Here is a 25693-nt window from a genome sequence, read left to right on the forward strand (position 1 = left end):
CTTTGGGTGGCACCACAGAATCACACACTGGGCCAGGGCAAGGACCTCAGGGAGTCACCTGGTCCTCCTGGTCCAGCAGGGTTATGCCAAGGCACAGGGCTGTGCCCAGGTGGTTTGGGAATCTCTCCAGTGAGGGTCCCTTGGTCCCTGAATCATAAAGTTCTTCCTCCTGTCCAGGTGGAACATTCTGGGCTCAGTCCCTGCCCATCCATCTTGTGCCATTGCTGCACCCCTGGAGCAGAGCCTGGGCCCTGCTCAGAGCTCTCCCTGCGGGCTCCAGACAGAGGTGAGGTCCCTTTCCAGAGCCAATTCCCTGTCAGGGAGGTGCTCCTGTCCCTCCATCTGTCACCCTCCCTGCCCCGCTCTGGGCTGTCGCTGTCCCCGCCGTGCAGAGGAGCCCAGGGCCGTCCCCAGCGCTCCCGAGGCGCCTCTGGGGCCCAGCAGAGGGTCGGGATCCGCTCCCTGTGTCGCTGCCATCGCTTTTCCCGTCGCGTCCCAAGGGAACCCTCCTTGGGGACGAGGATGACGTCATCGGCGTCGCCGTCTCCACGGCAACGGGGGGCGCGCCCCTGCCACGTGACCGCGCGCGGCGTCACGTGATGTTTGGAGCTGCTTCCGGGTCGATGCGGGACGCGGCGGCCGGGCCTGGGTGAGCGGGGCCGGGCCGGGGGGACAGCGGGGACGGGACACGGGACACGGCACACCGGGGCACCCCCGGCACCGCCCGCAGCGCCACGGAACGCGCCGGGCCCGGCCCCGGCTGCCGCGCCGTGCCGGAGAGCGGGGGCCGCTGTCAGCGGGGGAAGGCAGCAGGCCGTGTGAGGGGACAGCGACAGGGACGGGGACAGCGACAGGGACGGGGACAGGCCGTGTAAGGGATGGGGATAGCGACAGGGAGAGGGACAGCGAGAGAGACAGGGACAGCGACAGGCCGTGTGAGGGGACAGGGACAGAGGGACAGGGACAGGCCGTGTGAGGGGATAGTGACAGGGGCAGGGACAGGGTTTGAGTACAATGCAGTGACAGGGACAGGCTGTGTGAGGGTTGGGGACAGTGACAGTAACAGAGACAGGCCGTGTGAGGGATGGGGATAGTGACAGGGACAGGGACAGTGACAGGCTGTGTGAGGGTTGGGGACAGGGACAGGGACAGGCTGTGTGAGGGATGGGGACAGTGACAGGGACAGGGACAGGGACAGGCCGTGTGAGGGCTGGGGACAGTGAGAGGGACAGGGACAGGCCGTGTGAGGGACAAGGAGAGGCCTCGGAGCTCCCAGGCTGGCAGGGACAGCTGTGGGCTCGTCCTGCCGCAGGCCCCACAGCAGGGCCAGGGATGTCCCACAGGGAATGTCACTGCTGTGGTGGGACAGGGGCACAGGCAGGCCCCAGCAGGACAAGGGACAGTCCTGGTGTCCCCTGTGTGCTGTGTGCACAGCGCTGGGGGCACACAGCCCTGCTGGGTTCCATGACAGAGCGCTTTGGTGCCTTGTCCCGGTGCCTCCTGCTCCAGTCCAGGGGAATCCTGCTGGGATCTCCCTGCCCAGGGCACACCCGGTGGAACTGCGCCATCCTCGAGGTCCCTTCCACCCAAAGCATCCTGTGCCTCGCTGCTCTGCCTCTGGAGATCGCCTCAAAAATAACTTCCCTGAATCGTGGCTGGGAGGAGGATTGCAGCTCCTTCAGACGGATGTTTGTGCCGTTTCTCCCTTCCCGAGGCTTTGTTTGTGTGCACAAACACGTCGGGCTGTGTTTGCTGTGTGACGGTTCAGGACGTGCCCCCGAGGCGTGTGAGTGGCACTGGAATGTCATTAGCATGCCATTAATGGTGTCATTCTCCTGAAGGGTCTCTGCTTCTCCTGGAGGGCTCAGGGCACAGGGATGGAAATGTTTTCCTTGCTGGTTTCAGTGTTCTACATTCACCCATCAGCTGGAAATGTTTTCCATGCTGGTTTCAGTGTTTTCTTTTCACCATCAGCTGGAAATGTTTTTCTTGCTGGTTTCAATGTTCTCCTTTCACCCCTCAGCTGGAAATGTTTTCCATGCTGGTTTCAGTGTTTTCTTTTCACCCACACCTTGGAAATGTTTTCCATGCTGGTTTCAGTGACATTTGTGGGTGACATTAATTTGTGGTGCATTAGAGGGAAGGCTTGGAATAGGATTATTTTCACATATTGAGGATCTTTTGCTTGATAAGTTTAATCAGGTTCAGCTCTAAAAATATGAAAATAACTGGGATTTGGTGGCTCTGTCACCTCACACAGGGCAGTGGGGTGTGAGGGATCACTGTTGGCATCCCCTGCACAGCCAGGCAGGAGGAAGGATGAGCTGATCCCAGTTCTCCCAGTTCCCATGGCCTGTGTAACCCTGGGCAAGCAGCTGTGGAATAAAAAACATTTCCATCAGCTGGAAATGTTCAGTGTTCTCCTTTCATCCATCAGCTGGAAATGTTCAGTGTTCTCTTTTCAACCCTCAGCTGGAAATGTTTTCCTTGCTGTTTTCTGCGTTTTCTCTTCACCCATCAGCTGGAAGTATTTTCCATGCTGGTTTCAGTGTTCTCCTTTCACCCATCAGCAGCGCTCTGGGTTTCCCTGGAATCAATCTCAAGTCAGGGTTGTGCTCCTCTTTCCAGATCCTTCCCAGCGCTGCTTCCAGTTGGGAATGCCAGCAGGGGAAGGATGTGGAGCTGCTGGGGAGAGTCCAGGGGATCAGAGGGAATAAATGCTGGGAGATTTGGGGTTGTTTACCTGGAGAGGAGAAGCTTTGGGGTGACCTCATTGTGACTTCCCAGTGCTTGCAGGGAGACAGATGGAGAGGGACTTCCCAATGGCCTGGAGTGACAGGACAGGGGGGAATGGCTTCAAGGTGTCAGAGAGTGGCTTTGGGCTGGATATTGGGGTGAAATCCCTCCCTGTGAGGGTGGGCAGGCCCTGGCACCTGTGCCCAGAGAAGCTGTGGCTGCCCCTGGATCCCTGGGAGTGTCCAAGGCCAGGCTGGATGGGGTTTGGAGCACCCTGGGATGGTGGAAGGTGTTGGAATGGGGGAATGAGATGATTTTTGAAGTCCCTTCCAACCCAAACCTGGGATTCTGGGATTCTCTGTCCTTCCCCACTGCAGCAGAGCACTTCAACACAGCAACAAAGGCTCTTTGTTGCCACCTCTCCAAGCCCAAGTGCCTCATTTGCACTCTGTGCTGTCATTTAGAAAACCCGGAGTTATTTTGAGCCCTGAATTGTCCCTGGTGCTGTCAGCAGGGCCACACTCACAAAACGTGCACAACTTCCAGGTCACCCTGTGCTGGCCTGGAGCTGCCAGCATTCCCTTGGAACCTGTCACTCCCCCTGCACATCCTGCTGCTCCCAGCTCCCAGGCAATTGTGGGGATTCAGAGAAGCCACAGGAGTGAGAGATGATTACAGGAATCCCGTGGGAGGGGAGCTGGGAAGGTGACTGCACACCCCACAGCATTGTTGTCATCTCACTGGTGTTCAAAAGTGGAGCTTGAGGAAGAAAATGTTGGGGGTTCAGAGCTGTTGGATGTAAATGTCAGTAGTTCTTCTTCTCAGTTCTGGATTGCTCTCACACTGGAGCTGCAAACAGCATTTTTTGCCTCTAAGGTGAGTTTGTCCTGTGGAATTTCCAGCTGATGTTTGTTCAGCAGATAAAGAGGGATGGAAAAGCCACGTGGAGGACAGAAGGCTTTATGCACATGGGAGTTCCAGAATTTCCAACCAGGAGGTGTGAATGGGTGTTTGGAAAGCTCTGTCTGTCTGTCTGTCTGTGGATGGTGCTGAGCTCCCAAACCACTCTGGAACAAACTGAAACATTGTTCCTGTACCATGTGGAATGGTTTAGCTCAAGACTAAATACCTTGTTCATATCAAATTCCAGTCTGAGGATTTATTTTTGATTCTAGATAGAGTGGTGACATGAGTCAAGTTTGAGTTATGAATCAACCAAGCTGTTGAGAGATGAAAATTGTAGTTTTTGGGTTTTTTTTAAAGACTAATCCTGTAAGTCCCTATTTGTGACTTTTAAACTTTATATAGAATATAAAAATGATGACATGCTTCAGTCAATTGCTGCTTGTACTGAAATTCTTTTGGTTGGTGAAATCCTTTTAGTTGGTGGAAGGAGTTTCATGCAAGGTAGTCTGGTCATGAAGAAGTGAAGTGGAACTTGTCAAGCAGGTGGTTCTCAGCAAAGGGACCCTTAGTGAAATAATTTCTGTTCAGAATTTTATGTCTAGCTTTATATCCTTGCCTGTAACGAGTCTAAGAGAAATAAACAGGCAGAAACTTTAATTCAACATTAGCAACATGGCTTGCAATGAATGTGTGGCCCCAGTCTGAGGTTTACAAATGTGATTTTGCAGTAATTAGTGGAACAGCTGCCCTGTGACTAATTGTGCAGAGTAGGAAACCTGCACTGATTCCTGCACGTTCAGGATTGTGATGCTGTGTCCGTGATGGGTTGCAGGCCTAGGAGCCCTCTGGAAACAACAATTTATGAGCCCAGCTCTGCTCCTGTGTTATAAAACCATCAAATACACAGAAAAACAGGGCAGAGAGAGGGGCTGAGTCCCACCTGGGCAGGGCAGAGCTCAGCCATGGGGGGGTCCTGGTGCCAAAACCACTCCCAGCTGACTCTCAGTATCTCTGCAGGCAGCTCAGCTGCCTGTGATGGGGCCAGGCCTCCTTCCTGTGCTGCTCTGTGCCATGCCCAGATACCATGGGCACACTTATTATCTCCCAGATACATTAGGCAGCTGCAGAATGGAATTGGCAGAAATTGCCTTCGGGCCTGGCCAGACGGTGTTTGGTGACACAGCAGAAAGGGGAAGTTGGCAAACAGGCTGTGGGAGCAATCTCCTGCTCACAAACAGCTGTTTGCTCCTTCCTTTCCTGGCTGTCCTGGAAAGGTGTTGGAGCTGTTTGCTCCTTCCCCTCCTGGCTGCCCTGGCATTGTGTTTGACAGTAGCTGTGGATTTCTCACAGCCCTCGTGAGAGGGGCACAAGTGACAAGTACAGAAGTCACCTTTTGCAGCCTGGAATTGTCCTGGAAGAGCAGGTGGGGTAAGGAGGCTTGGCCTGTAATGGTGTGTCTGTACAGCACCAAATCTTCTGACTTTGTGTTCTTTTTAATGCTTTACTTGAATCTGGAATTTGAAATAGGACCTGTCAGATGATCTGGAGCTCAGAAATAAAACCTGTGACCCATCTGCTTGTTCTCAATCATTTCATTAGAAATTATTATGACTTGCTGACTGCTCATATGCTCTATTTGTTTTCTTTTTTAACCAGAAGTCCAAGAAGGGAGCATGGACCAGCCCAGTGGAAGGAGTTTCATGCAAGTTCTGTGTGAGAAATACAGCCCTGAGAACTTCCCCTACCGCCGGGGGCCTGGCATGGGGGTGCACGTCCCAGCCACCCCACAGGGCTCCCCTATGAAAGGTAAATTCTCATTTTTCTGGGCATCTGGGGGGTGCTGGGAGCAATCAGCTGAAAGAGGAATCACCTTGAATTGCCCAGATAAAAGAACCATCACAATGTGGTGTTTTACTGGAGGGTTGAGAGACTGGACAAAGGGAGAAAGTGACTGAACTAGTTGTTGTAAAAAACCAAATTTCTCTACAACATGACAGAACCAGAATTTGAGAATAGAATTGTTTGGTTAGAAGGGACCTTCAGCATCACCAGGTTCCAGCCCTGTGAGGAGATGGACCTAAAGCCCTGTGCAGTCTGTGTTTTGAGGGTACAGCACTCCTTGGAGCTTTCCTTCAGGCCACTGCTCCTATTTTATTATTGGCTGCAGCAACAGGTGTTTTGGCAGAGGTAGCTTAAAAATACATCAAATATCTAAATTTGAGGTTGGTTCCCATGCCACCAGCTTGCTTTGATGCCTGCAGGGACAGGAGGGGACATATTTCAGGCAGAGTGCTGAGTTGTTGAATCTCTGCTTTTGTGACAAGTGCCTCGGTTGAACTTGCACCAAATACTTTGTGACCTAGTGGAGAATTCCCCTCTCCTGTGCTCCTGCCCTTGCTGCCTCCAGGGGATTTAGCCAGATGTGTGTCTGAAGCTCTGTGCTGCTCAGGGATGTCCTTGAGCCTCCCAGACTGCAGAATCTGTGTCACCATCTCCTCTGAACTAGATCCATGTGTGACACCTTTTAGTCTTCCCTCACGCTCTGATGTTGGCATTTCATTCTTGGTTTGTACAGATGGGTTTGCCCCTTCTTTGTGTCACACATCCTGCCCATCATGATCTGTAGGAGTGACCCAAGCTTCCATCAGGTCAATTTGTGTTAGAACCAGCCCCAAAGGGGAAAGCAGCCATGGAAATCAGCTGGATGAAGTTTCCAATAACTGGGTTTGACAGAGGAGAAAAAAGGGCCTGAGTTCAGCTGAGGATAAAACACATTCAAAATGAACAGAAATGGCCTGATGGAATGTTCAGTCAGTGCCCTCTCTGCAGGTAAATTTACCTCTCTCCTGCTCACCTGAGCTGTTGGGGTGCTGAAAAGAGGCCACATCTTAAAATGTGATTGAGACATGACTTACAAATACTGCATTAGTAACTCCCAAAGTGCCACACTATCCTTTAAAGAAACCAAACCATTCTGAGCCAGAAAACTTGGAAACCCAGATGACTCCAGGTCATTGTTTGCTGCTAGAATCCCTTTCTAGAAAACTTGGAAACCCAGATGACTCCAGGTCATTGTTTGCTGCTAGAATCCCTTTCCAGTCGTGCAGCTGTCAAGTGTTAAGGAGAAAAGGGATCACCTATTTAGGAAAAAGCTTCTGGTTAGATTTTAATGGGTTTTCCTGCTCCAGAGAGGTGGGAAAGCCATGTTGTACATGAAGGAGGGTAAGACTGATGGCTTGCCTTGCCTCAACGTGGATTTCTTGTGTGGAAATTGTTTCCTGTTACAAACCCCCAGCTTTTTGTCATGGTTTAGCCTTAGCACAGCAGGCTGTGATTGAGATCCAAGTCCTTGGTTGCAGTTTTGAGTACATTCACCTGTCTGAGGAGGAGCTGGAGCAAAACCAAAGCAGAAATGGAGAGGCAGAGCAGAGACCTGAATTTTTGAATGAATGCTGAATGCTCTACATTGAACCTTGGGAAGGGAAAGCTTAGAAAGGAAATATTTAAATACCCCCTAAGAAATGTTTAAATACCTCCTAAGAGATATTTAAATACCTCCTAAGAAATGTTTAAATACCTTCTAAGAAATGTTTAAATGCCTCCTGGCTGTTACTAGGCCCAAGTGGGCTCAGGGCGGGAGGATAAGGGAGTCTGAGTGTGCAGCTGGCACTCCCCATGTCCTGTGTCCTATCTGCTGCAGCAGCTGCTGGGGAACAGCAGAAGTTGTGGCAAGGACTGATAGGAGACAAGCCATAAATGATAAAGGCAGGCCTGAAATGTACAGAAATACATGGAAGAACTGAAGAGCACTGATAGGAGTGGTGCTTGATGTTTACAACCAAGGCTTCAGGGTGGCGTCAGCTACAAAATCCGTGTTTAACCCGAAACCGGTGTGAATTCTGACATTACTGCTGGATTTCTCTTGCTGGCTGTAACATCCCTGCTTGGGGCTGGGGTCTGTAACTCCAAGGCAGTGCTGAGCAGAGGCAGCTTCTGTTTTTCCCTGTGCCAGACCGCCTGAACCTGCCCAGTGTGCTGGTGCTCAACAGCTGCGGCATCACCTGTGCCGGCGACGAGAACGAGATCGCCGCCTTCTGCGCCCACGTCTTCGAGCTCGACCTCTCTGACAACAAACTGGAAGACTGGCACGAGGTAAAACGGTGATGGGCACCTCAGTGGGTGCCTTTCACAGCTATTACTGCCAGCAAATGCGTTGCTTTGATGAGAGTTCCATTTTGGTGGCTCCTTTCTCATCTCTGAAGGTGATGTTTATTTACTTTGACAGCAGCTGAGCAATATATGTGATGAAATTAATCCAGTGTGGCATTTCACTCCTGTACCTTGTGACTTACAGTCTTGGCCCCTGGGTGAGAAATCTGTATTTTTATTTGATTTCATCATGCAAAGCACTGGATCTGGCATTTCTGGCACCAAGAAGTTAATGAGCAGTTTAGTTTTTAACAGAGTGGCAGTTGATTCCCAGCTTTGCCACTGTGATGGTGGGCAAGGTATTTATTCCCTCTCCACATTTGTTGCCTTATCTGCAGAGCAGATTTAATAATATTTACCACAAAGGGTATTTCTGCAGCCTCATTAATTAATGCTAAATGCTGTTGTAAAACCCTTTGAAGTGCTTGGGTGAAATAATGCTCAATAAATGCAATGTAACAGGAGTGAAACAATCTCAATCCATTCAAGTGTCATTAAGTTCCTCACTGGATTATGCTGTCCTTTTAAGTTAGTGTTTATTGTTGGAAATGTTTGGAAAAAACCAGGATATCATGGGGTTTGTGCCATCAGATTGTCATGTCTTTAAGCAGGGAGGGAATGCAGAGTTTGCAGTGTCCCAGCTCATCTCTGGTCATACCCTGCTCCCTCACAGGCTGCACATCTCACGCCCTGCTCTGTGTTCAGTCTCTTCAGGCTGCCCTGGAACTGAAAGGCTTCTGTGTGTGCTGGCCCCTTCCTCTGAGACAGGATTCAGTTTTCACAGCCCATCCACACCAGATAAATATCTCCCCACCCCTAAAACCTGCCCGTGCTGGGGATTCCAGGTCCCTGGGTAGCCTGTTCCCATGCTTAGCTAATAACCTCATAGGCTAAACTGTGTAATTTAAGTCTCCTGTGCTGCAGTTTCAGCCAATTTCTGCCTGCCCTGGTCTCAGCAGGCAGGAAGAGCATCATCACTGTTCCTTATACAGCAGCTTTTTATACCCACTAAGAACTTTAATACCTCCTTTCCTTATTTTAGTATAATACTGAAAAAAAATACCCTTCTTCCACTCATCCACCATAAGCCATTTTTTTGTAAATCCTGTGGTTTTGGTGGACTGATGTCATCCAATTTGCCTTCTTTATCCCTGAGGTGCAGCACCCAAACCATGGCATCACCTGAAGGGGGTGTGGAGTGAGGCAGACTCATTACACACCTGAATTCATGAGACAATTCCCCCTTTGCCAACAGCTGGGCTAAAATAAATTTATTGACCTCTGTGTGCCATGGTCTGCCCATCCCAGAGCTTTGTGGAGATCTCCAGCCAGCTGTTCTGACTCACAATTATTTTCTGCATTGATGCCTGCTGGTGTTGGAAGCTCCTTCCCACTCAGTTCCCCCGTCAAGGAGGGAATTGAGGACTGGCTGAGCTCTGTGGGGAGCTGGAGAAGTTCTCAGTGTTGGCCATGGAGGCAGGAGAAGTGTCCATGTCCCCCTGTGAGCAAGGCTGGCTCCTGGAATGTGCTGCTGCTCAGCCTTGGGGTTGAGGTGGATTTATGACCTCTCCCAAGGGACTCCCTTTCTCTTATCAAGCTGCTCCTAGAGTGTAATTAAATGAACTCTTGAGCAGAATGAGCAATTAACCAATCCATCAAGATCAGGAATGGCTGGAGTATGAATTACAGGTAGATATCCCTGAGTTTTCCCCCATATCATTGCTTTGTGATGGTTCCACAGAGCCCCTTTGAGGAGGTGGGATATTCTTGCCAGAGGTTTGATTACTGCCTGATACACATTTCTTTCTTTCTGTTTTTTTTTTTTTTCTTCCCTCCCCACTTAGGTCAGTAAAATTGTGTCCAACGTTCCCCACTTGGAGTTTCTAAACCTGAGTTCCAACCCTCTCAGTTTGTCCGTTCTAGAGAGAAGTTGCGCTGGGTCTTTCGCTGGCGTCCGCAAACTTGTGCTCAACAACAGCAAAGCTTCCTGGGAAACAGTGCACACCATCCTGCAGGAATTGCCTGAGTAAGCCTGACAATCTGGGGGTTCACTGCACTCAGGTTATGGAGTGAGGGCTGAGGGGGCTGTGAGGATGAAATATCAGTAGAGAAAAGGATGTTTTCCTTTGGGAGTTTGGGGACTCCAGGTGAGGGCTTTACATTGTCCTAAAAACCAAGCTTGGGTGGTGCTGTACAGCCCAGGCCTTCTCCTCCTCCAAACCTAAATACCAGAGATGGATAATCACCCCAAAAATGTAGGAGGGTCACACTTGCCTCTGAGTCACTGTGCAGGGACATACCTGTTAAATGGGAGGTACTCTGAGGGTCTGGCCACTTGTCAAGGAATATTTCATCCTGCTTTTCTGTGCTCAAGTGTTGATTTCTGTGGTTTGGTCACAAGCCACCTTGGCATTCTGCTGCCATGGATGTCCTCAGTGGCTTTGTTTGGATGACAGATCCCTCTCTGTGTGGCTTTGTGAGCAGAGATGATAAAACCAGAATGTCCTGCATGGCCAACCTACACTTCTCGGGGATTGTGAGAGTTCAGTTGTCAGAAAACTTATTGGGATCTGTTCTTTCTTTAATGGGAATCTTTGATATAGGGGAAAAAAAATCATCATCAGTGTTGTATCAAAATCCCATTTTAAATTAAGCTGAGAGCACTGAGAGCAGGTCCCAGTGACTGCTGGAGCTGGGTTGGTGGCTTGTTGGGCACAGAAGCAGAAGACAACCCCAACCAATCTGTTACACAATACTAGGAGAGACTCAGGGAGCACTTAAAAGGTTTTTTTAATCTCTGAAAATATGGATGGGAGCAGAGATGCAGTTGAAACACTCTATGTGGAGTGCTCAAAGGCCTTCTCTGCAGTGAGGTTCTCAGAGCTGTTACAGAAAGTTGTGTTAAAATCCCATAAAATTGATGATGTGATCCTTTGTGCCCTGTGCAGCTTGGAGGAACTCTTCCTGTGCCTTAATGACTACGAAACAGTGTCTTGTTCTCCAGTTTGCTGTCAGTCTCTCAAGCTCCTCCACATAACTGACAACAATCTTCAAGACTGGACTGAAATTCGAAAGTTGGGAATTATGTTTCCATCCCTGGACACACTTATCCTGGCTAACAACAACCTCACCACCATTGAAGAGTCAGAAGATTCCCTGGCAAGGCTCTTCCCCAACCTAAGATCCATCAACTTGCACAAGTCAGGTGAGAGCCTGGGAGCTGGGATGGGTTTTGTGGGTTCATCAGAGTCTCTCCTCTGTATGACAAGCAGTGAACTTGCACATCTGTGGGATTTTCCTGCTGCTTTGGGTACTCAGTCATTATCAAAGGATGAGTCAGAGCAGTGTGGAGCAGTTAATCCAAATGAGCTGGAAAGGTTTTTTTATGTTGGTAGTTTCCCTCTGTTTCCCATCCCTGCCTCAGGTACTCCTGGCTGGGGTAGGATAAATAAATGCCTGGCAGTGGAGGGGATGAAAGAATCCCATTTTGCCTTTATTCCCTGTTTTATCTCAGGTAAAATGAGGGCATGTGCAGGTATGCAGTGTGGATCAGGCATCCCCCAGCAGAATCTGTGCTCACAAGTGATGCTGGCAGCTGCTTTTACACTCCAGCCCCAGAGAATTTTCAGCCAACGCTCCAGAAAGAGAATGAGCAGTTGGAATATTGGGAAGAGCACCCTGTGCTGGGAGAGAAGGAGCTGCAGGGCAGCTCGTGGGGGCTGTGATGTGTTTGTGGATGACACATACACCAGAAATTCATCTGCAGGAGTGCTTCATGCACCAGCAGCTTTTGTTCTTTACAGCTTTATATGCTGTGCAAGTGCTGCTGAAGTGTCAGGCAGGTAGAAGGGACTTTATTAACATGCCCTACAATGTAAGCATCAAGGAATCCCTGTAATAAAAGCTTAACTAGAGGAGGAAAAGCCTGTTAAGCTGCATTTGAAAGCACTGTCTCACCGAGGAACAAGTGCTCTTCTGGTAAGTAGTTTTGCAGTTTTGATGCCAGGTGCTTAAGAAGTGTGGGCTCTGTGTTGCATTTTGATGTTTTGGGAGCTGAAAGTCAAACAGGAATCCCAAGGAGGTTGTTAAAACTTTTTGGGGGGTTTAGAGAAAGCTGCTGCACTCTGAAGTTCTGGCAGACATGGACTCTGAGATGAGTTGTGTTGATCTCACCACACAATTGTGGCTCTGCTGTGCTCAATCCTCAGCTTTGTTTTATTTTGCCCTCCCTGCTTGCTTTGTTATCCCAAATGTCAGGTCTTGAGGGAGCTGAAAATGAGTTAAAACCTTTTTCATTAAATGGCTGGATGGCTTCTGGGACTGTTTCACCATTGGGTTATGAGTAGAAATGGGACCCAGGGTGGTTGTGTATGTGAGGTAAAGCCATTTGATGGCTGTTTAGTGATGCCTGGAATGAAGGAAATGCTGGTGGCTTTAACTGAAGGCAGCATCCCTTTATAGAGACATCAGTGATGCTGGTCAGCCCCAGCAGTGAGGCCAAAGGCTGAGTGGTCCATAAAAAAGCCATGGAGAGCATCCTTATACACTTGGAAACAGCACAAGAGAATTTCAGCTCCTCTGTCTTGTAAGCCAATGTTGATTTTTTTAGCAGCACATGGTGAGCAAAAAGCCAGCTTCTCAAAGGAGCAGCAGTGACACTCTCCTGTCACATATGTTCTTTGGCTGTGTCTGATTATCTTGGATCCATGATGTGTTTTCTGTGTTTGTTAACACAAATCTTCCCTCCTGAGCAGGTCTGCATTGCTGGGAAGACATTGACAAGTTAAATTCTTTCCCGAAGCTCGAGGAGGTGAAATTGCTGGGAATTCCTCTGCTGCAGTCTTACACCACCGAGGAACGCAGGAAGCTGCTAATAGCCAGGTCTGTTGGTTTGTTCTGCTCAGCAGAAACATGACAAGGCAAAGAGGGGTGGGAGCAGGTGATCAGAGGAAGAGGCTGGCAGGAGATGAAGCTCTGTGTGAAGGCAGAAAGATTGGAGCTTGATTTGTTGGGTGGGAGCAGCTCATCAGAGGAAGAGGCTGGTGGGAGATGGAGTTCTGTGTGAATGCAGGAAGATTGGAGCTTCTTTTGTGGAAAAGCCAGAGAAGTGAAAATCTTAAATGTGAGTTCTCTGCTTCTCAGGGGATTTTGTGAGGCTCCTCTGTGCACATGTGGTGAAATAAAAATGCATAATTTTGAATGTTCTTGAGAAATTACATGGAACATTCCCAGTCTCTCAAAGGGATTAAGACCTGAACTTCCTGGCAGGAATTCCCATGGTGTGAAAGCTGAGGCACTTTGATGTGCCAGCCTTGTTGTTGAGCCTGTGTGGGCTCCTGTGGCCGTGTTCACAGGGGTCTTAGGATGAGAGAAGAGACGAGGATCTGACTCCATGTTTCAGAAGTATTTTATGATATATATTACATTAAAACTATACTAAAAGAACAGAAGAAAGGATTTCATCAGAAGGCTAGCTCTCAGACAGAGAGTCTGAGCCAGCTGACTGTGATTGGCCATTAATTACAAAGAAACCAACATGGACCAGTCACAGATGCACCTGTTGCATTCCACAGCAGCAGATAATCAATGTTTACATTTTGTTCCTGAGGCCTCTCAGCTTCTCAGGAGGAAAAATCCTAAGCAAAGGGATTTTTCATGAAAAGATGTCTGTGACAGGCTCCCTCCTGGCTGACTGTGGCTCTTGGTGTGTGCTGCAGGTTGCCATCCATCACCAAGCTCAACGGCAGCATCGTGGCCGACGGCGAGCGCGAGGACTCGGAGCGATTCTTCATCCGCTACTACATGGAGTTCCCTGAGGAGGAGGTTCCCTTCAGGTAGGAATTCTCTGGAATTGGACAGCAGGGACTGGCCAGGTGATGGGAAATATGTGCCAGCTGTTCCATCCCTCACCTTCCTCCAGCCTTGTCTCCTTCAGTCTGTTTGGGTTGAAATTGTTGTATTTATGTCGTCTGATTACTTGTGGGGTCACTCCTGAGTAAGATTTGGTCTTAAAAGTGTGGCAAGTGCCATTAAACAACAGGACAGTTCAGGACATGACCTTCACTGTTTCCTGGCCTCTCCCACAGCTCCCTTCATAATCCACCTGTGTTTGGGAGTGCCCAAAGCCAGGGCACATGGTGCTCTGCACTGCCAGGCCAGGGCACCTAATCCTCGGCACCATCTGGTGTGTGGAATGTGCCTGGCAATGGGAAGCTGGCCCCTCACTTTCAGGCCTGCAAATCACAAGTCTGATGGGTTTTCTTTGCCAAAAAAGTACATCCAATGATCTGCTCATCTTGGTAAACTAATGAACTTGGACAGATGCTGTTCAGTCTGTATCTTTTTTGTGCCAGCATCCACTTACTGCTCCTGATGGGCTGAGGAGGGATCATGGAGCATCAGGCCACTGCTTTTACCTGCCCTCTGCCCTAAAACCTCACGTGCTTTTGGACAGCAAAGCTTTATTGTCCTTTTATTACTGAAAAGGGGTAGGACAGGAGTGTGTGTGTGACTGTGAGGGCACAGGCAGAGCTGGGGACACACTGAAGGTCACAGGTCTGGCCTGGCATGGATGACTGAGGTGCAAATGGCATCTGCTCAGTGTTTTCCTCTGCTTAACTCTCAGCTTAAATCCATGTTTTTCTAAAGCACTGGATATGTGACTTGCCAATCCAGTAAGGGGGTGGGAAGGCTGGAAAGGGGAATGAGGGCATGGCATTTTGTGGGAATATTAATAGGGTCAGTGATTATAATATTTGTTAAAAGCATGCTGGGGTCACTTCAGAGGCAGAGGGCACTCATGTAGTCAGACAAGAGACAAGACAGCTGGTCCTTTTTCTGAGGACAAGTCATGACTTGTAATTTTAGAGGGCCTTGAAGCGTAAAAATTGAAGGAAATATTGGAAGGGATAACAGCAGAGACAGAGAATGCAGGAGAGAGGAAAGGGAAGGGGAGATGGGACTGTGAGCTCATGGTGCTGCTCCCAAAAGGGATTAATTTCCATAACATTTCATATTTCTTATGTTTGGCGGTGACGGAGTGTCAGTGATCCATATATTGCTGGGAAGGACACAGTGGGGTACAGCTTTAGGCACTCATGCTGCCTGGGACCTGGGCTTTGGGACCAGGCTGTGTGTCACACATCACCACACACCACTGGGCTTGGTTTGCAGGTGGGATCTCATGTAAAAGATGACTGGCATCTCACCCATCCCAGAAAACCAGGCTCATTTTGACCAACATGCCAGCTTTCTGCTAGAAAAATCACCTCCCCCTCAGATTTCTTAGCCTTTAAACACTAGTGCTGCCTTTTCATGGTCAATGGCCTCTTTGTCCAAATCCCTTCATCTGTGCAGCGTTTCCAGGAGACTTCTGCAGTGCCAGAGAGGGTTGGGGGCCACTGCAGACTCTTTTCTAGTGAAGCTGCAGATGGCTGAGAGTGTCCCCAGTGTTTCAGTTCCTGGACCCACAGCCAGCAGCCCCTGTCCAAAGGGAGAGCTGGCATTCCTTGCAGAGGGATTTTGTGTCTGTTTGTTGTTAAAGCTTCCCCTTCCTCGCTCCCAAATCTGCTGTGGGGTGGCTCCAAAAGTGGTTTGCAATTAGAAACTAATCAGGACACCCATGTTGTGGCTGGGGTCTGACATCTGCATTGCAGTGCTGCCTCGAGCAGAGGGAGAGCAACTTGAGCAGGGAGAAGTGGCCAGTGGGAGCAGCCCCCCTCCAGACTGGCAAGGTGCAGCCTGTGATAAGCTCTGTCACCAGAACCCCCCTGCTTGCTGCATTGCTGTCTGCAGCTGGAAGGGATCAGGCAGGCAGGGAAATGGCAGGAACAGTTTATCTCTGTGGATGTGGTGGTTCCAGGGTGCACAATCCAATATTGGCTGTCTTGTGGAGTGACGTCCTCGCGTCTGGGGGGTTTTAATGAGCCCTCTGCTTGTCTGCTGCTCTGTTTATCTGCACAGTATCACAGACACTTCCAGCCAGGCTCAGGTCTTCAGCAGCCTCAGAGTCTGTCAGGCTGCAAGGGGTGATTAGAAAAGTCTCCAGGGTGCCTATTATTGGGGTTCAAAACATCCCTGTACCAGTGTGCCTTGGTGCTGATTGGTTTGAGGGCAGCCACTCACTCACACTCCCCACTTTCTGTGCAGCTCACATGCAAAGGAGGAGGGTGCAAAGCTCATTCTGCCCTTCCTCAACGCAAGAAAATTTCAGGCAGCATTGCTTGACCACTGCATATTTACAGCACATATTTGGATAATCATGGCTCTCTCATGGTGGTTTTCTCTCCCAGCTTGTCTGAAATTTGTCCCCCTCTTCATCCTCTCCCCACCACCAGCCCAGTTCATTCTTAATGCATGAATCATGACAGTAATTGTGGCTGGCCCAGAAGTTGTTGCTGCTCCGCAGCAGCAGCGATGCTGAGAGTTAAAGGATGTCCCAAAGGGGGCTGAGGGGTTGGAGCAGCAAGAGGTGGGTTCCCCTCTCCCTCTGTCCTGTCAGATGATGCTGCTGGCAAATCCTTCCAGAGAAGGAGAAGCCCTCCCCACTGCTGCCACTGGCTGGCATTTGCTCTGCCTGCAAGTGGGTTAAACGTGGGCAGTGTTGTTTTCTCTCAGCACTAATGGCTTCCCCACATAAATAGGGCTGCTCCCACCACCCTGCCTGTGAGAGCAGGGCACCATCCTGCCCTTGGGCGTGGGACTGGGGAAATCCTAGTGCCTGGTGGCCCTTACCTCAGTGCCCAGCACACAGAGGGGCTGCTGTTCTCCAGGAACATTCCTGCCTCCAGCAGGACTCCCTGGGGTCAGCAGCCTGCCAGATCCCATGGCTGCCCCGGGGCTGTGACACCGCGCCCATCGCATTCAGCCCCGCCTGGGATCGGCAGCACAAAGCTCCTTCTGTGCCGGGCCTCTGAAACGTTACCTGTGCTCAGCAGCTCTCAGCCTTTGTCATCCCAGTCCCATTGTGTTTTGTGCTGCCATTCCTCCTCTTTCCCAGCCAGGCAGGGAGATGCAGCCTGGACCGATGGGAGCGATACCAGGGGGGTGTGGGTGACACAGACTTTCCATTGCAGGGACCTTGGGAAGAGCACTCACAGAACTTGGCTGCAAGGACAAGGTGACAGAGGAGTGTGTGCCTCTGCTAGTAAAACTCCCATCTTGTTTTAGAGCAGGTGTGAAGGATCAGCTGGCAAGAAGTGCCCTGTTTGTTATCAGCTCTCAAACTGTGCAGCAGCTCACCTTGTTTTGGTGATCTTGATGATCCTGTGCTCAGTGGAGTGTAACATTTGGGACCTAGCTGGCCTTTTGGAAAACAGCAGGAATGTCTGATGATCAGTTAAGTCGTGAGGCCACAGATACTGGGAATGTAAACTGAAGGCTGTGTCCTTTTTGTGAGCACTGCCTTGGTTCTGGCACTCTTCAGTGAAGTGTTTTCACTGGAGCAGGAGGCGCAGAGTTGTGAGCACAGCGTCCTCTCTTTCTTCCAAATCCCACTGCAGCCCTGGCTGGGATTTCTGAAACTGTAGGAGCCCAAACTGTTGTTTTGAGACCAGTCAGCTTGAACACCTCAGGCTGGTGGTAATTTCACCTTTCTCAGCACGACACTTCTCCCTAGTGGGACACTGAGCCATGGTGCAGCCTGGGCACCGTGGGACAGTGACTGGAGTGCTTGGAACTTTCTGGGGCTTTCTGCTGGAATCAGGGTCAGTGTTGTGTCATGGGAGATGTGCCCTGGTTGTACCTTAACTCTGGGCTTGTTGAATTTTCCAGGTATCACGAGCTGGTCACCAAGTACGGGAAGCTGGAGCCCTTGGCAGTGGTGGATCTGCGGCCCCAGAGCAGCGCCAAGGTGGAGGTTCACTTCCAGGACAAGGTGGAGGAGATGTCCATCCGCCTCGACCAGACTGTGGCAGAGCTGAAGAAGCACTTAAAAACTGTGGTGCAGCTGTCAACAAGCAACATGCTGCTCTTCTACTTGGACCAGGAAGCTCCTTTTGGTCCCGAGGAGATGAAATACAGCTCGCGGGCGCTGCATTCCTACGGCATCCGGGATGGGGATAAAATTTACGTGGAGCCCAGAATGAAATAGCCTTTTTGCCCACACCCACACGCCCCCACACACCCACACACATGCATTGAGGAGTTTGTTGCAAGGTTTTTATTTTGGTTGGTTGGTTGAGGTTTGGTTGTGTTTCTGTAGCAGGTAATTTCTTAGCCCGGAGGAAGTGCCCTGATGTGAGAACCATGCCCACCATCCACTGCAGGTGACCTTGAGGTGACAATTGACTTCAGGATGTGTGTTTCAGTGTGGGCAATACCTTGATGTTTCCTTTGATGCTCCGGTATACTCGTGATTTGGCATGAATGGTCAGTTGTTCAAGCTAAACAATGCCAGGGTCCATAAGGGAGGAGATAGCTCGGTGCAGATTTTGACCTGTTGTTTTCTTTTCCTGAATTTTTTGGTGTTTTGCTCCACCAGATCTCCCTTTGGCCTAGCTATCCAACTGTGGCTCGAGCTTGCTGTAGTATTTTCTTGCAGCTTGGTGCTGTCTCAACCTTTTGTTGTGCTCGAGTTCACAGGAAAGTTCTCCATCAGTATTCTGCTTGATTCAGAGCTCAGGTACTTTAGTGCATCCACTTCACTCCACTGGTTTGCTTTCTGTGAGTGCACAACATGGGGGAAAGCAAAAGAACTTCCTAGAAAGAAACTTTCTTTTCAAAGTGCACGCTCTATATCCACCTGATTTTGGAGGGAAAAAAGAGGTTTTGGCTGCTGTACCCATCTCACACGGTGCCTGCAGCCTGTGGGGATAAAGGATGTGTTGCAAAGTGAATTTTGGGAGGTGGTGGATGAGCGCTGCATTGGAAGGGCTTTTTGAACAACAGGTCAACAAGGGGTTAAAGAGCAGCTTCCCCTGTTGTCCATCCTGATGCTGAAGAGATCCCTCCATGCACTTCACCCTGTACCAGTGGGTGCTGCAAGTGGAATGGCTAAAATCCCTCTCCTGGGAGAGAGGAAGAGTCAAGTTGAAGTTTGTGTTTGTTGCTGTTGCACCAGTTCAAACCTAGCACTTTGCCCGGGACCCCTGCCCGGGGGTCCCTGCGTAGGGTCCGGACTCGGAGGAGGTGTTGGCTTGGATCAGCCTCTGGAGGTGGAGGAACAAAGCAGCTGGGCCCACGATGGGTGTTCAGCGGGGTTCATTCCAACAAAGCAGCTGGGCCCACGATGGGTGTTTAGCAGGGTTTGCTGAACAAAGCAGCTGGACCCACGTTGGGTGTTTAGCAGGGTTTGCTGAACAAAGCAGCTGGGCCCACGATGGGTGTTCAGCAGGGTTCATTCCAACAAAGCTGCTGGACTCAATGTTGGGTGCTCAGCAGGACCCATGTTGGGTGTTCAGCTGGACCCACGTTGGGTGTTCAGCTGGATCCATGCTGGGTGTTCAGCAGGTTTTACTCCAACAAAGCTGCTGGACTTAGACTGGGTGTTCAGCAAGGTTCACTGAACAAAGCAGCTGACCCCTGTTGGGTGTTCAGCAGGTTTCATTCGAAAAAACCAGCTGGACCCACAGTGGATGCTCAGCAGAACCCATGCTGGGTGTTCAGCAGGACTCACACTGGGTGTTCAGCAGGTGCCACGTTGGGTGCTCAGCAGGTTTCACTCCATGCTGGGTGTTCAGCAGGACCCACCTTGGATGCCCAGCAGGTTTCTCTCCCTCTCTCTCTCTCTCGGCTTTCCCTTCGCAGGCATCGCGTGCTGCTGCTTCACGTAGTCCCTGTTTTCTACTGCAGAGCAGATCCCCTGCCTGGTCAGTGAAATCCTCCTCCTTTTTTCCTCTCTCTTGTTTCGCTTTCCTGTGTCTTCCCTGCTCCAAGTTGAAGAGTTTCCCAATTTCCTGTTCCAAGCAGCTGCTCAGCAGTTTTTGGAGCTGTGCAGCGAGGGCTCTAGTTACACATGAACTCCTGACCTTCATTTTGAAATGCTCCCTTTATCCCCACGTGCACTTTCTTTCCCAGGATGCTTTTTCCCACATCACTGAGCTCCTTTGGTATTCTTGGAGTTGTGTATTTCTCTTCACATTTTACCTGGATTGTGGGGTGGGATCATTGGGGAGGGGACTAAGTATTAATTATCTCATTAGTCTTCAGGTTTAGGATTTGGGGATTGTTCAGAGGGGATTAGTTCCTTATCCAAAGCAAGGGTTAAAATGGGAGGATTTAGAACAAGTTACTAATTTGTGCCTCATCCCCCTGCCAAAAATAGCAATTTCTTGGCCCCATTGAGATGAGCAATAGGGAAGGGAGTGAGATTTTCCACAGGTAACATAGATTTTCCATAGATCCGTGGTACCTGTAACCTGAACAGCAGGGAGATAGTGGCAGTATAACATAAAATGATGCTTTTATAAGCTAGAGCTTTACTGAAGATGTATTTTCCATTCGGGCAGCGAAAATAATTTGCTGCCTGATAGCAGAACCCTTAAGCCAACACTTCTGTATGATATATACATACCTACCAATAGGAAAAGTTGTGGTTAATAAGATATTTTGTTATAAAGCAAAGTTTTATGAAGATATGGTTGTTTAATATTAGAAACCTATTTCAGCCCTTGACCTCCAGTGTGAGTAGGAGATCCCTGAGTGGCTGCAGAGTCCAAGGCAAGCGACCTGTGGGGATGCAAAAGTATCTGTGACCCAGCTCTCCAGAGCAGGAATTGCCTCTGTGGGTGTATTTATGGCATTGTACCTGCTGTCAGTGAGATGCTGTAACTCTTGTCCAACTTCCTCAGCACAATTAAGAGCCTGGGTTTCAGAGAAGGGAATAAACAAAGGCCATTGAAGAGTGGAATGGGATGATAAAGAAGGGCCAAGTGCTTTTAAGTTTGTTTGCCCATTAAAAATTGGGCTGTCCGTGGAGGGATTGGTGCTGTCACCAGCTCAGAACTGGCAGTAAATGCTGCTTTTATTTGTGACAGACCTGGTGGGAAGATGGAAAAAGAGAGCACAGAAGGTTAACAGGTGCTGGGGGTTTGGTGCTGGCACCCAAACCTGCTCCCCTGGTCCCTTCAGGTGTGAAATCACCAGCCTGCTGTTTCTCCAGGGGAAGGTTTTTCCCAAGGCATTCACCTTGTGTGCAGGTAGTGGAGCAGTCGTGGGGTAGAAACCAAAAATCTTGGTTGGCTTCCCAAGGAGAAGGAATAACCCCAAAACCAGAGAGGGTTTGTGTGGGACCAAACAGCACACAAGGATGTGGCAAAACACCCCAAATCATGGTGCCTTGTGGGGAAGGGTCTTGTGTGTGTGCCACCCAGCAGGGCACCATGTCTTGGGGAGAGAGGAGAAGGTTTGGGTGCTGAGGGAGGGTGTAACTGTGGCAGGAGGTTTGATTTAAACCTCTGCCACGTCCAGGCATTGCCAGCCTGTGCCCTCTTTAGCTAAAGGTCCCTGGGTCTGTCACATCTGCTTGAGGCAACAAAATAGATGTGCCAGCTTCCCTGGTTTGTGTGTGCTTCTACCTGAGGGCTGCTTTTGTGTGTTGTTCATGCATCAAAGTCTGCACAGCAGGCAGAGCACCTGCTCCAGGAGGACTCGGGTGACAGCTGAATACCAAAGTGTCCCACGGCTCCGCGTGCCCAGTTTGAGGCTGTGCTGTGTGGTTTTGGAGATGTTCCTGTTCAATATCCATATTTCTGGCCAGATGTTGCAGGCAGATCGCTGTTATGAGCATGCACGGGGTGCTGGCTGTCCTCTGCTTGCTGGCTGGGGTTTGTAATCTCATTTTTTGGGAGCTGCAGGCGTGCTGGTGGCAGGTGTGACCCGTGGTGGCTTGGGGGACGCGGTCTCCTGCTCTGGGTCTGCAATCCAGTGGAGGTGCCACAGCTCTGCCTCCTCTCTTGTCAGTGACATTCTGTGCAAGACTTGAGAATGCAAATGACTGCTTAAAGCAGCCCAGAGGCTAAAATGTATTCTGGCAGCTGGGCCTCCCTGCTTGGGATGTGGCACTTTTGTGGCAGCAGAGACGCCTCCCCCAGAGCAACCTTAGAGGGGCTCCAGCCACCTCAGGCCTTTCCCTCTGTGATTGCTGTTCTGCAGTTCCTGGAAATTTCAAATATAATTTAAACATGAAGATCTGTTCTTGCTCCCTGTTAATGTTGCATCCATCTGTAATTTCAAAGAAGAAGAACTGTAAGTCCATCTGGTTTTTGATTCTGGTTTCTCTCCCAGGGGATACACCTCCCGCTCCCACAATTTGCCTTTGGTTTGCTTGCAGACTTAGTGGTGGAATTCAGGCCAAAATAGGTCATTGGTTTGGATCAGTTCAATAAACTTATGTAAGTTTTTACACTAAAACCCCCAGTGTCCTGAGCTTTTATGTCCCCTGAAGCAAAAATATTCCCTGTTGTCACCCCAAAGCTGTGAGTGAAAACTGCCAGGGTTTTTTTTGTCCTGCTGGTGGTTTTGTTGTGTGTCCATGAGCTCGGGCACAGCCACCTCACCTGTGCAAGGAGAGGAGAAGTCACATCCAGGAGAGCTGGAGGATCTGATCCTCCTCTCGGCTGCATTTCCCCGTGACTGGGACTCATCCCCACTGCCAGGTGAGGAATAAAGCTCAGGCTCACTCTGTCTCTCCTCATAGGCACTGGCCTTGGGGTTAAAACAAATGTCACCCTCATGGCCTGCACCAAATGACCCTGGGGGAGGCAGGAGGAGAGAGATGCTCCTCTGGATGGGAAATTTCCTGGGCAAATCCATTTCCAGAGCATCTTCCATGGGCTGTGCTTAAAATGGGAACGAGACAAGGCCCTGCCAAGGTCAAGCAGCCACAGAAACCCTTGTGGCATCTTTGAATCCTGTTTTTCCTCAAGGTAAGGCATGGGAGGAAGTTTTCTGCTGGAAGAAAATTAAGAAAAGAAGAAGTGTTTGGTTGTTCAGCTGCAATGTGTCCAGCCCTGCATGATGAGAACATCCCTGCCAAAAAAGAAGAGAGGCTGGAAGACAAAATCCTCCCCAAAGAGTCCCTGAGACCTAATCAAACTTCATCAGTGTTCACTTGCCCAGACAAACAGGACCAGAATATTAAACTGACAAAGGAGCAGAGGGAAACCTAATTTCACCAGTTTTCTCTGTGTTACAAAACAGAATGAGGAGAGTCAATTGATTTTCCTGGAGCTGGTTGTGTTTAAAATGTATGGGAGGGAAGGGAAGAGCCAGGATCCAGGCTGGAAGTAATCTGCCCCTGGAATATCAGTCAGTGCTGATATCCCCCTGCCCTCCTAAAATAGCTGTTTCCTTAGAAAAGGGTAAAAATAAATTTAAAAATGAAAGATTCCTCCTAGCAAGGCTGTGCTTGGAGGATGGAGGGAAAGCAAATTCTGGGATTTGCTGTGGAGGCAGCGAGTGGAGGCACCATTTGCTGGTGCCCTGATGTGCTAGGAGAGGTAAGAGAGAGTTTTTTGGGGAAAACTTGCTGAAAACACTGCCAGGAGCACCAGGGGTAAAAAGTCTGGGCTTCTTGTTGGGCTGCTGGCAAAGGGTGGGGAGGACAAGGGGAATTAAAAGCTCCTAAAAGGGAAAATAGGGAATAAAAGGCCCCCACCCCAAATGTCGGAGGGGAAAATCAGCCCAGCTCAGGCTGTTTTCTCATGCTGGGGTTGGACAGTGCCTGTCTGAGCTGACAGGATGGAAAATCAGCTCTGCTGATGGATCCTTCACCCCTCAGCTGCTGTTCCAGCTCTCCCTCTCGTCCAACATGGATATGAACCAACTCAAGGCAGTTGAAATCTCTTTTTGAGGGGTACAGATTGGGCTCAAATGTAGAGAGAATCAACCCAGCTCAGGCTGTTTTCCCACTGCTGGGGTTGGGGTTGTTTTCCCACTGAGCTGAGCTTTGTTGCAGGAATGAAAAATCAGCTCTGCTGATGGATCCTTCACCCCTCAGCTGCTGTTCCAGCTCTCCCTCTCATCCAGCACGGATATGAACCAACTCAAAGCAGCTGAAATTTTTTTTTTGGGGGGGATACAGATTGGGCTCAAACGCAGGGCTGTGGTCAGGGAAAATCCCTGTGGAAACTGCAGGTGTACAAGTGAAAATGATAATAACACTCACAGCAGTGAAGGTGCCCACCAGCACCAGAGAGGGTGGAAATGGGAACAGCAAAGAAACCTTCTGTGAGCTGGACTGGGTGAGTTTTTCCTTTTCCACCTGTAAAAAAAGCAGGAGTTGGATGGCGAAGCAGCTCCATTGAAACTTCAGGGCAGTGCCTTTGAACCTAGCACTGTTTAATGCTAATCCTGTAACTTTATATAGATGGGCTTTTTTTTTTCTCTCCCCCCTTCACACAAAGGAGGAAGGGGCTCAGTTCTTCTGAGGGTTGGGTTTTCTGTTCCCTGAGCAGCAGAGCTGCGAGCCCAGCTCTGTCTCTGTGGCATTTCCATCTGAATCCACCTGAAGGGGGTGAGCTTTTGGGCAAGAAAGAAAGAAAGAGGCTTCTCTCCCTCTCCAGGCCAGAATCTGATCTCTAGATTAGCCTGCTGGTTATCAACAGAGGAGCAACAGTTGTGATTGCAACTCAACCCTGCTCCAGCCCTGGAGGAGCATTGAGGAAAAGGGAGTTTTCACTTGGGAGAGCAAAGGACTGAGCCCTGGTTTCAGTCAGCAGCAATAATTGGCATGGCAGCACGGGCATGCAGTCTCCATTGACATAGGATTTCTCCCTGCTCTACCAAGACTGGTCTAAAATTTCAGACCTGATTGCTCCTCTAGCCTACAAACAGGTTGGTAATTTATTTTTTCCATACCTAAAAATTTGTATTTTTGGGTGGGATGTGTTCAGAGGCGCGTTCTTTGCTGTCTGTCCTGCTCTGCTCCCTTTCTCACTCTCCCACAGTCCCCACTGGTCCCTCTCTGCTAATGAGACTCAGATTTACAATCTATCCAAAATTCTGCCACTCTCCTTTCACCTTTCCAAGACAGGGAATGTGCTAAAACTTCTCCTTGGTGGAATGAACTTTTCCCCATGGAGAATGTGCTCGCCAAGATCTTTCCTTCCACTGTGTTCCAAACTCTGAGTGATGGGAGTGATGTGGGGTAAATCATGGGATATTCCCCCCATAATCCTGTACTCTGTGGCATTAGAAGGAGCTGGATCTGTAAATCCACATTTTCCATAAAAACGGATCCATGGGGAGAACACAGAGGGTTTTTAGGGAGATTTTTAAGGCTGGGAGGCTGCTGTTGACACCCCGGCTGTTCATAATGCACACAGTTTGTGTGGGGAGCTCCCAAATCCCTTCCCAGCTCTCCTGGAGAATCCCAAACCTTTCCTGGGAGCTCTCCCTGAGCCCTGCCCGTGCGGAACGAGCACAATCAACAGGCAAAGAAACCAAAGCAGGTGCTTTAGCAATATTTTCTATTGGATTAATAACCAGTAACAAATTGCATTAGGCACAGAAGGAATTAGGGCTGGCACAGGATTTCGCTTTCATTTTGCATCTCCAGCCTCTCATTGATTGCTGCACAAGGAGCTGCCCAGCTGTGTAAATGTTTGTGCTCCTTCCACGCTCATCCAGCCCCCTGAGCGATGGCTCTGGTGGCAGCCAGGGCAGAGGATTAGCTGGAGCTGAAGCTCCTGGACCATGAGAGCTCCTCACAGCTCTGCTGCTCCCCTGGGATCATCCCTGCTCCGAGCAGATCAGGAATTGCTCAGGAGAATAAGGAGCACACGGAGAGCTGTGGCTGTTCACAGCTCCCAGACGTGAAACGAGCTCCTCCAGCTGTTTCTGGGTTTCCTTTGGCGTGGTTTGCTGTTATCACCAGGTGTTTCAGGGACCTCACCTGAAGCTC

At 49.8% G+C, this 25693-nt stretch overlaps 1 protein-coding gene across 5 annotated transcripts; it reads left to right on the top strand.

Annotated features, from left to right (window-relative positions):
• Positions 1–601: 601 nt before the first annotated feature.
• Positions 602–22200, top strand: TBCEL (tubulin folding cofactor E like). Of its 5 annotated transcripts, none has more exons than XM_063178549.1 (8): positions 602–649; positions 5299–5448; positions 7655–7794; positions 9696–9877; positions 10800–11056; positions 12606–12732; positions 13569–13685; positions 17623–22200. In XM_063178549.1, the coding sequence occupies exons 2-8, from the start codon at positions 5316–5318 to the stop codon at positions 17939–17941; spliced, it is 1275 nt and encodes a 424-aa protein (XP_063034619.1). In that variant the 5' UTR covers positions 602–649; positions 5299–5315; the 3' UTR covers positions 17942–22200. The 5 variants fall into 5 exon arrangements, with proteins under 5 accessions (XP_063034619.1, XP_063034620.1, XP_063034622.1 ...); XM_063178550.1 differs by lacking the exon at positions 602–649 and adding an exon at positions 3100–3612; XM_063178552.1 differs by lacking the exon at positions 602–649 and adding an exon at positions 4828–5070.
• Positions 22201–25693: the final 3493 nt, after the last annotated feature.

Source organism: Melospiza melodia, chromosome 29 (genome assembly GCF_035770615.1).
Source record: "Melospiza melodia melodia isolate bMelMel2 chromosome 29, bMelMel2.pri, whole genome shotgun sequence".
NCBI lineage: Eukaryota > Metazoa > Chordata > Aves > Passeriformes > Passerellidae > Melospiza > Melospiza melodia.

Bases quoted from the DNA above. Each gene is read 5' to 3' on its own strand.
- TBCEL (XM_063178549.1), top strand. From the start codon at position 5,316: ATGGACCAGCCCAGTGGAAGGAGTTTCATGCAAGTTCTGTGTGAGAAA. The intron at 9,878-10,799 runs GTAAGCCTGACA...TGCCCTGTGCAG, and splicing joins ATCCTGCAGGAATTGCCTGA to CTTGGAGGAACTCTTCCTGT. The intron at 11,057-12,605 runs GTGAGAGCCTGG...CCTCCTGAGCAG, and splicing joins CATCAACTTGCACAAGTCAG to GTCTGCATTGCTGGGAAGAC.